This window comes from Fulmarus glacialis, unplaced genomic scaffold (genome assembly GCF_000690835.1).
Source record: "Fulmarus glacialis isolate BGI_N327 unplaced genomic scaffold, ASM69083v1 scaffold15011, whole genome shotgun sequence".
NCBI classification, from domain to species: Eukaryota; Metazoa; Chordata; class Aves; order Procellariiformes; family Procellariidae; genus Fulmarus; species Fulmarus glacialis.
In genome coordinates this window covers 9,481-19,693 of record NW_009190989.1, presented here as the reverse complement: position 1 = coordinate 19,693, position 10,213 = coordinate 9,481, and the positions used below count along the sequence as shown (strand labels likewise).

Below are 10,213 nucleotides of genomic sequence, written 5' to 3'. Positions count from 1 at the left end.
AAAAGCATTGACCGGATCTCAAGACTTAAAGCTGTTAAATATAGCAGGGTTAAAATAAAGTAATATAAAAAGGATGCCCGGCTTAGGCAGTGCTCTGCAGAAACCCTGATGCCATTACCAGCTTTGGTCTCTTCCTCCCCAAAGCACAGCAGCAGAGGAAGGGCCTCAGTGTACCAGGAAAAACGGCATCTTATGCCGTGCACAAACAGCTCCGCTGGCTGAAGAGCGGAGGAAGAGGAACCTCTGCCCAGAGCTGCCTGGAGAAAAACCGGCAGCTCTAGGAAGAGCTAGAGAGGTGGAAACAGGCAGGACGGGGAGGGGAAAGGGAAAAAATGGAGAATTAGAAAAAAAAGAAACCCAAAGAAAAAAACCCAAGAGAGAGGAAAATCAACACGCTTTCTGAAGCAATAACCAGCAAAAGGTTCCAAAAAGCCCAGGATTGACTGACAGAGATAAATTTTACCCTGTTGAGCAAGCTCAAGAATTATGCTCATGTTCAAGTATCTCACCTATCTCTCTCATAGCGGAAAGAGTCCCACCAGCCCAGTGGGAGCCGCAAGCCCACAGTCAGCAGAAGTGCCCGGGAACATCGGTGGAACTTCATGGCAACTTCCAAGTTCAATGACTGAGACTGCAACTCTCAACCAGACGGAGCAGGGAAATCAAAGGACAAAGGAAATGAAAGGATGTAGATGGGAAAGTGGTTTGGATACCATGCAAGACGTCTCTGAGAGGGAAGGTATCGTTCGAGAGGAGTCTATTAAGGGGAAGCTCAACACATCTGATGACAGGTTACTGCTGCTATCAACAAAATCACACAGCACATAGAGGAGCCACTGTCTAAATGCCCAAAGAGAGAACAATTTCAAACTGTTCTGAATATGTGTAACATTAGAGAGGTTTTTTTGAGGTTTCCTTCAAGGTCAAGGCTTATTGCAAACTTTTGACAGATTAAAAGACTTCCATCCTAGCGATACAGTTACCAGCACGCCCAAGGTAGCTCCTTGTCCCCCTGACACCAATGCACTCACACCTTTCCAAGGTATGCGGGAGGACAAGCGATCACTGCTTCATGCTCCTCTGCCTTGAAACCCAGCTGCGTCAAGCTTCTTCACCAACAGATGGGTGGGTAGGACTGGACTCTGGCATTCCCTCTCTCTACAAACCAACCAGTGCTGCCTTTCACTTGGTCAGCTTCCTGCTGCAAATCAAAGCAAGGTACCTGAATACTCCTCTACAGGGCTCTGCCTCCATGAAGATAGCAGGAAAATGTATCAGACGGCTGCTAGGACAGGGAGGCTGCTTTCTGCACCAGCTCCCTGCAAGCTGATTCACATGTTAATGATGCATGTGAAATGATTCATATGCATGTGAAAGCAGCAGAGGATCTCTAGGGGTTCAAGCTTGTCCTTCAGAAAGCTTGGCAAGTATCTGTAATACATCCTATCCTGAGGAGCAAGAGTCCAGATGCAATTAGCAGATGCTACTAAATACCGAGACAGGAGCCCTGGAAGGATACATGATACCAAATCACCCAGGCTGCAGAGAAAAGGCAGGGTGAGGGGTAAGGGGTCTGACACCGACAGTCAGTGCTGATGTTACTGAACAGGTTCAAAATCTTATATTAAATAAAAGACTCGGTCTACTGGGGCGAAAGGAGAAGAAGGTCTCTGTGCAAAGCAGCTGTCATCAGCCTGTTACAGAAATCAGCCCTGGTGGCTTTCACAGCATCACATTTTAACCAGAGTCCCACATCTCGTGTGGGTTGATGAGCACCCTCAGAGTCCCAGCCATGTTCACATTTCCCACCTGCAAAGGGCTTGGATGTGCTGGATTAGTTCTTTAGGCGTCACTTTTTAAAGTAGGAGCTACCTACTCCAGATCGGAGTCCAACACCATATACTGGGCTTCTGGATGAAGAAGTTTTGGCAGCTTAAACCCAGTCCTCACATTTCTCTTCTCCCTTGAATAAAATGTCCGAGATACCACAACATGCTTAAATTAAAAATAATAAAATGGCAGGGGTGTGTGTTGTGGGAGAAATAAGGGCAGAAAGGGAATATACAGCAAAGGGCAGGGCAAGGCAGGTGTGACAGATTGATCCCATGGCTGAAATGCTTGCTGTACTTTTGACAGGAGGATAAGAGCAGGGTAGGACTTGGTGGCAGGGTTGGCAGCTCCCTCTTCGTCCTGCCTTTGCTCCGGCTTCCTATTTGGAGAGCTTGCTGATGACACGAATGAGGGCTCCGTTCTCGTCCTTCAGCCTTTGGTTGTCCGACTTCAGCTCTGTCAAAATCTGCAGAGACAAAGAGAAAGTGGGATTACAACTCGGCGCTGCCAGCTGGACGAGGCCTACGGCTTAGAGGGAACAGCAGGGACCTGGCATCCCCGTGGCCAGGGCAGCAGCTGGATGCTTGGCTTGTGTCCTTCTCACCACTGATGTGCCACAGCAGCATGCAGAGCTTTCCTTACTGTACACCCTCCACCCAGCGCACTTTTAATGTCCATAGTTTCTCTGTAACATCTCCGGGATTTTTACAAACTGGGCATCAAGTGTGGGGGGGTCGAGAGGGGACTCGAGCACAGCACAGAGCCAGGGAGCTCCCAGAGCTGGGAGAGCCCGTGGCGAGAAGCGATGCCATGGCCCCAGCACGAGGTCAGGACCAGGCTGGGAGGGCAGGAACCATTTCTGGGCTGTTTCATCCCAAACCTGTTCCCAGAGGCTATATAGGGCTTGGCAGAAAACTATAAAGCTGTTTTTTATGATTTGTTTTTTCCATTTTACCAGGACTAGAGGGGAAAACAAAGGTTTGAAATTTTCATTTAGGACTGGACCAAGCCTGGCTTGCAGAATCTCTTTAGAATAAACCCAAATCTCCTTGGGATCCCATAAATGTTTAATGCAAACACGCATGCCACAGCCAGAGGACTGGTAGAACGTACTGACACTGGAGGTACCTCCTCTGCTCAGTGTTTAAGGCTGGAGCTCAACCAGAGGTTGCAACACAGACAAAAGCCAGAGAATTTCTAATTGGAAATGGAGGAACAAATAGCTTCGACAAGACCTTTCCAGCATTTCTCACTGGCAAAAAACCCTCCTGACTCCCCTTGCTTCCCACCCTGCAGGCAGGTGACCTTCAGTGGAGTGTCCCCAGCCGTTCAGGGACTGGAAGGGGACTGGTGTGACCGCCTTCTGGAAGCAGCCAGGGTGGAGCGGGGTCACATGCAGGCACGAACGGCACCAGTATGAGCTCAGCGATGACTTGAGGAGGATCTTAGAGGAATTCCCCCAAATTCAAAATCCCCACTAAACCTTCTCCTTCCTCCTAAGCTGGAGTTTCAGCTCTGACCACAACCTCCTGCCCGTTCCTCTCATCTCCAGCCCCTCCACGACCACCACCACCACCGAGCGCAGGCAGCTCCCGGGGCAGACGCCAGCTCCCACCGCTCCTGCTCGAGCAATTCCCTCCTTCCGCAGTCAGGCCAAGCCATGCCTGGCCCCAACGCGCCCAGCCCCGTCCCCGCTGGCACTGGTGGTGGGTGCTCCAGACGGAGGTTTTGCAAGAGAGAGAGGAAGGGGAAAGTGCAGCTTGGCGGGATAGGGTAAAAGGTAAGGTAAAACTATGGGATGGGCTGGCCAGAGCTTCAGCTAGGGATGCTTACAAGTGTCTACTGGACCTAGTGGTGGTGCAACAGGGACATGTCCATGACAGGGCTGTCACCAGAACAGCAGTCATGACTCCTTATGCAATTTGTCACGGCCAAATGAGAAGCACTGCCCATCACCAAAGTGCTCGGGAGCCCAGAGAAACGGGAAGAGCACTCGCTGTCTCACTCTGCACTCCTCCGTTTCCTCCTGAGCTTCATCTAACACCCACAACACAGCACGGTGCCTTCCAGTCCAGTGCACTGCAGCAGTTCAACCACCTGGGGTCTGGAGATGGACAGTCCCTGTCCTCTCCGTCACTGCTTGGGGTGGCCTTGCAATCTTGAATGTGTCCCTCACTGCAATGAGGCAGTGATATGAAGATCTGCCACTTGCTTTGGTAGAGATAATTTGTCACAGGTTCCCAGAAGCAACACCAGAGAACAACCATCCCGGTTCTACAGCTTACTGGAAGCTCTGGTGGTGGCTACGCCTTACACACATGCTTCAATGCAACTTTAGTGATTTATTTGAAAAGGAAGGAGCACAAGTACATGTAAACTTGAAAAGTTTCCCGGCTGTAACCCCGCTCCGTCAGCTTCCAGTGAAGATTTCTGAAAACTAAAAATCAGCCTCATAAAATTTCGTTCCTCCCAGGCCAGGGGAGGTTCCTCCCTTGGAAGCAAACCAGCCTCAAGTCGGGTAAAATAAACTGCACGTGAAGCAGGCTGGTAATGCAGGGGCCTGAAAACTGAAGCTTTATAAATGTCTCGTTGGAAATGGTAAGGAGGGATGCAGCACAGCCCGCAGGGACGGTGAAGCTGACCGTGATGCAGAGTCGGCGTAAAGTGAGTTTTGGGCTAGAGGCTGGTCCGAGCAGCAGTGCTGTGTGTTACCTGTGACACCAGAGAAGGTGGCACTTCAGAAATTACGTGGATTTTGGAAAATGAGATTCTTTGAAAAGCACCACTGCTGCAAGAGCATGGTAAATCTGTCAGCGTTTAAAACAGTGACATTACTGTACAGCTGTGATGTCTACAGACACCAGTGAGACAAGGTTTACAGGTATCAGCAACATCCTGTGTTAGACCTACTAGAAGAGTTGAAAAAAAATCAGCAGAGTTTGCAGACACGTGGCTCTTCTCCAGCTCGGACATCTGCAGTGAATTGCAAACCTATACGCAAGCTGGGAAGGATCAGTCCACCCATGTCTCAGCCAGCCGGCACGAGAGACAAGGCACGTCAGAGTAGAGGGGTGTTAGCAGGGGGAAAGCGATAATGCGAGTATTTCCTACGAGAAGGGAGAGACTGGTGACTTACAGTTCGTGAAACATTATTTCTCTGAGTCTGGAAATAGTTTTGCTCAATTTTCCCTCTCAGATCTCAAAGCACGTTGGGAAGGAGAATGACTTAAACTCACCGCTTGTGAGAAGGAATGAGTCAGTGACAGGTTCGAGAATACTTTTGCAGATTTAAACCAGAAAGACGGTGAGATCATTCAGTCTGACCATCTGCACAATTCAGGCCACGTAACATGAAACACCCCCTCTCTCAGCCCCTGTGATACACGTGTGGTCTTGAACTGAGACTCCTGGAAAGGGGCAGCCACAATTCCCCTGATTAGTTTGTTTCTACGCTTAATCATCCTTGATATAATTTGTGTGCTAAGAATAGATTTTTTTTATACCTTAGTGCCACTTTAGCCCACGAGAGCATACTGCTTCTTCCTTGCTTTAAAAAAAAAAGCTATGTCTGAAGGGATCTGAATATCCCTACTAACCTGCAAAAGACAGGTAGGGCCCTAGGAAAGAAACATTTACAGCTTTATTTTAGCACCGAACCAATGAAGTAGCAAGAAAGGATGTAATTTAACTGTGTGATGTGCGAGGGCAAACCTTACGGAAGGCTCGTCCTTGGATTTCAAGCACTAATTGCTCTGCGCTGAATTTAAAACAAAAGACAAAAAAAGAAAACGCACCTGGTCCGGCTCCTATTGCTTCACCTGCCGTGTAGCCAGACCGCAGGAGGCAGAGGGAATGCTGCAGCCTGTGAACTCGGACTCAAAAGTCTCTGTTTAAAATGAGGGAAGCAGCTTGTCTTCTTTGCTCAAGTGACCAAGAAAACCTGCTGACGACTGCCCAGTTGTAGGTTTTCTAAAAATCACCCTCCTGTCTAAAATGTGCATAACACCCCTAGAAATTTATTACATTGTTCATTCTGACTTTGGGTAATCTTATTTGCTGGGTGCCGGCTTCTCACTGAACTAAGTCCAATTAAAAAAGTATTATATTATGAGCAGACACACAGCATAAAACACCTGTTTCAAGGTAAGGTAGTGGGGAAGGGGCTGCTGGCTAACCCGTTGGCACTGACAAGCCACCCCAAAGCCATCTGCCAGTGTTAAGCCACAGGGAAGCAGCTGATCCCTCACTCCTCAGTAGCCATCTCAGTGCCATCCACCCAGCCCTACGCTCTCACGTCAAGGCATGGAGCACGTCCTCCTCTTTCTCTCCCAGATGATGGGCTCCACGTGGACAAGGCAACCCCCCGATGCGGTCGGTTAGTAAAACGGCGAGGTCAGCATCATCTGCCAAGCACAGCGAAAGTCAGCAGGACTGAACAGAGCCTCCAGCGAAACCCTGCCTTCAGCCGGGCAGCAACACCATGCTTTTGGCTTTCGGAGGATCCTTTGCCACATGCTGCTTTTGAGCCACAAGCTTCATCAGAGACCCTTGAGAGCAACGAGGTGAGGGGGAAAAGCCCGGCCAAGGGAGCGGAGACCTGCCTGGAAGAGTGGAAGAGGGAGGCGAGATGAGCCGGAGGGAAAGCAGCTACAGCTCCTCTGATTCGGAGGGCTTGGCAGGCAGAGAAAGTCTGGCTACGACCCGGGTCAGAGCCCTGTTTTCAGCCAGAAGTTGCTCATTCATCTGCCTCAGAGTGTGAATCTGTTTGAGCTGGTGGAGATTCTGCGGAGAGTGAGAGGAGTGGACAGAAAAATACAAAGAAAACACACCACGAAGACAAAACGGCACAGAAATGTGAATTTAGTCCACAAGCACCAAAAGAGAAAAAGAGAATAAAAGAAAAAATAGTAGCAGTGAGTGCTGGATGGGCAGCAGCTCAGATGCTTATGGGGAAAGCCTTACAACACACTGAGGATGTTTTGCGAACCATCCCTTTCTCCAGGGGCCCCCAACGCCTTAAAAAGGTCAAATAAAGGGATTGCCTACCACAAAGCAGGACAGTCTCCTGCAGGTTATGTTCTAGTTTACCCAGACAGCGAGCTCCGTCAGCACACAGCCCCTGGACTTACAAACTACTGTCAGAACTATCACCATTGACTTACCACCTACGCAGGCTTTGAAAACACTGCTGGCAACTGAGAATTTCTTTAAAACTCCTTTTCTTCATGTATCTCTAAAAGCTAAAGCAGTCTTGTGCAGCAAAGAGTGAACGGAGCTTCATGGGAGATTTTAAAGGCACAGACTGAAGCATCCGAAAGCGTCACTGTCCTACAGCAGACCACCGAGACACGTACCGCGTCTGCTCGCATCCCTCGTCCCTGCGGCACCTGAATGAAGGCTCTTGGGTCTGCTCAGGCTTCAGTCCTGCCAAAAGGTCTGGCACATGTGTGGGTTTTTCAACCCTGCCCAGATTCAACTCTTCTCTGTCGCGGGGCTCAATTTATCTCTGATCTCCAGAGGTGAAAAGTCAGAACCTTAAACCGCTCATTTTAGCTAGAGGAGTTTGAATGACAGCATCTGACACAGGAGGCACGTGAAAACATGGCATTCTTGGTTACAAAAGAAACACGTGGGCAAAGGACGGTGTAGAAATCGAGCCCCAAAGCTGGGGCTAGCACAGGTATAGCAGCCACAGGAAGATACAGAACATAAAAGCAATGAGGAAGGCAATAGGGGAAAATGGTAAAAGCCATGCAGACATCACCATTTCTATAAGGACGACATTTTTCCCAGTGATGCTAAAGCGAAACCACGTGCTGGACATTTATACCAAGCGCGGGTGCCAGGACATGCTGAGGGCTGCAGAGCTGCTTTCTGAGCAGCGTCCCGTCCCTCCGTCCTCCCGACAGCTTGTCGGGCAGCGGGACCACAGGAATGAGAAACTCTCCTCCACGGTGGAGGGAGCACAGACTCTGGGCAGGGGGAAGGCAGGAAGGGAAACATCTGTGAGAAAAGTAGTTTTAAGTTCAAGTGAAAAAATCCCAGCCCAGAACCAAAGCAGCTTTGTCCTGCCCACAAACCAACATGCTCTTCCCTGTGTCCTCCTACCCGTGAGCTTGTGGTGGCAGGGAGGAGATGGAGGGAAGGGTCTACTGGGAAGGGGATTCCTTTCTGCCATTTAATTAGCAGAAAGTGCTCAAAGGGAAGTCACTGTCTGTCCTGAACCAGAAGCAGCAAATCTACTGCGATACGAAGAACTTGCATGAACTTCCACCCAACTTGCATGATGTGGAGCTGGCTGCAGTTGGCAAGGAACCTGCTGCATACCAGGACATTTTGTCCAAGGGCTCATTCCTGTGTAAATGAGAAGTATTTTGTGTAGCCCCCCCATCCATCAGCTCGATTCTAGCTACCCAAAAGCACTACCTCTGCTCCCTGTTAAGGAATCAAGATACCTCATCCAAAAGCCTTGCAAAACCAACGGAAGCAAGGCAGGTGAGTGCAGGGAGTCAGCGAAGGATGGGGTTTGAGCCCCCCGAAGGCATCAAAATGACAAAGAAGCGCCTGCTACTTGGGTTGCGCCAACGCAATTCTGACACTGGATACATCAACAGGTCCTGAGACAGAGCTAGAGCCAACAAACTGCAGGAGACCTTCAGGGACATCTTGTCAGTGAGATCCCCTCTCACCGGATCTCAGCCACCTATCTATCGCTTAACCCACCCGAGCTGTGCCAGCTCCCCCTCCGCTCAGTGAGGACACAGACGGACATCACACGTCTGTCCTGTGACAAGGGGAGACCTCATCGCGCTCTACAGCTACCTGAAGAGAGGTTGTAGCGAGGTGGGGGTTGGTCTCTTCTCCCAAGTAACCAGCGATAGGACGAGAGGAAACGGCCTCAAGTTGCGCCAGGGGAGGTTTAGACTGGACCTTAGGAAAAAATTCTTTACTGAAAGAGTGGTCAGGCTTTGGAACAGGCTGCCTGGGGAAGTGGTGGAGTCACCCTCCCTGGAAGTATTTAAAAGACGTGTAGATGAGGCGCTTAGGGACGTGGTTTAGTGGGCATGGTGGTGTTGGGTTGACGGTTGGACTTGATGATCTTAGAGGTCTTTTCCAACCTTAATGATTCTATGATTCTATGATTCTAAGTCACACCCAGGAGCTGCTGGAGGATGGTTCATACTGGAAAAGTCATTTCTTTTGGTGGTATCATGGATTATAAACGTCCTCTGTTTTATCACAGGGAACACAGCTGAGCATCTGGCTGGCAGAAAACATCAAACATGTAAAACAGGGTGCCGTGCTACGCGGGATAGAAAGGATTGTGATCGTTTTAGAGACCACCTTTATTTTTCCATACCAATATAGCATGAAACCTCAGCATGGCACGATCAGACACAGCTTAGCCTCAGCATGCTGCCACAGACGATAAAAAGGATCACTTATGTAAAAATATGTGTGTGCTGCAGGTAGGACAGCCTTCTATTTATCCAAGAAACCTAGCAAAGGCCGGGAAGCTGGGACTGAAGCCAAGGGCGAAGACCAGAATCTGGACGATACCGCTGTGATTGCTTATCACTCTGCTTGATACCTGGCTTACCAAAAGCAGATTTTTCAGTTCAGCTGTACCTGCCTTCAATGAAAGGATTTTGTGCCTGCAACACTAAGGGAAATAGCATGCACAATGTACAAAGCCAGGAGGTGCAGTGCTGCTACGGAATAAAGAAGCTTCTGTGACCTTCAAGAAAAATTGCTGTGTTAAGTTGGAACCTCAGGCACTTGGCATTGAATTCAGTTCAGTGCAAATGCTAATTTTCTTTCTCCTTCCTCAGCCAAGTTGCTGTATCTCCAGTCAAATTCTGCACTCACTTAGGAAAACGCTGCACCACTGTCGCCTTCGCAAGAGCAGGTCTGCAGGAACAGCTCTGGCACCAAAGACTTCGTTGAGATCACTGAGTTTGTCCTGCTCCTCTCCATTTCTTGATTGCTTTGTTAGCAGTGGTTAAACTCATGAAAGGAACAAAGCTCGTTCCTCAAGCATAGCCTGAAGTACGAAGTCTTTCTGTCACAGAAACCCAGGACCTTTCCGTGACCACTGCTGTGCCTCCTCTTCCTAAGAAGTCAGCTGCAAGAAGAGGAAAGCCCTGGCCAGGACATCTGATGCACAGAACTGGACACAGAAACCCCAGGATCTAAAAGCTGGATGTGAGCCATGCTGGACTGGTTCAATTCAAAGACCAGTGGGAAGAATCCCAAAACCCACAGTATTACCTGAGACCTAATAACCTGGCATGTTTGGTTGTTTCCCCTCGCTGCTCTCCACGTTAAAGGAACCTGGTGGATTTGGTTAAGTCGCTTATTCCTTCTGATTCTGCTCGACAGC

The 10,213-nt window shown here is 49.3% G+C and overlaps 1 protein-coding gene across 1 annotated transcript in view; it reads right to left on the bottom strand.

The window, feature by feature from the left end:
* Positions 1–2,209: 2,209 nt before the first annotated feature.
* Positions 2,210–10,213, bottom strand: part of LOC104083136 (protein phosphatase 1 regulatory subunit 12B-like) — a gene marked incomplete at its 5' end in the record, with an annotated part of 14,723 nt that continues 6,719 nt past the window's right edge. Inside the window, one exon of the mRNA XM_009586522.1 lies at positions 2,210–2,296. Within this exon, the coding sequence (XP_009584817.1) occupies positions 2,210–2,296 (87 nt within the window). The remainder of the gene's footprint in view (positions 2,297–10,213) is intronic.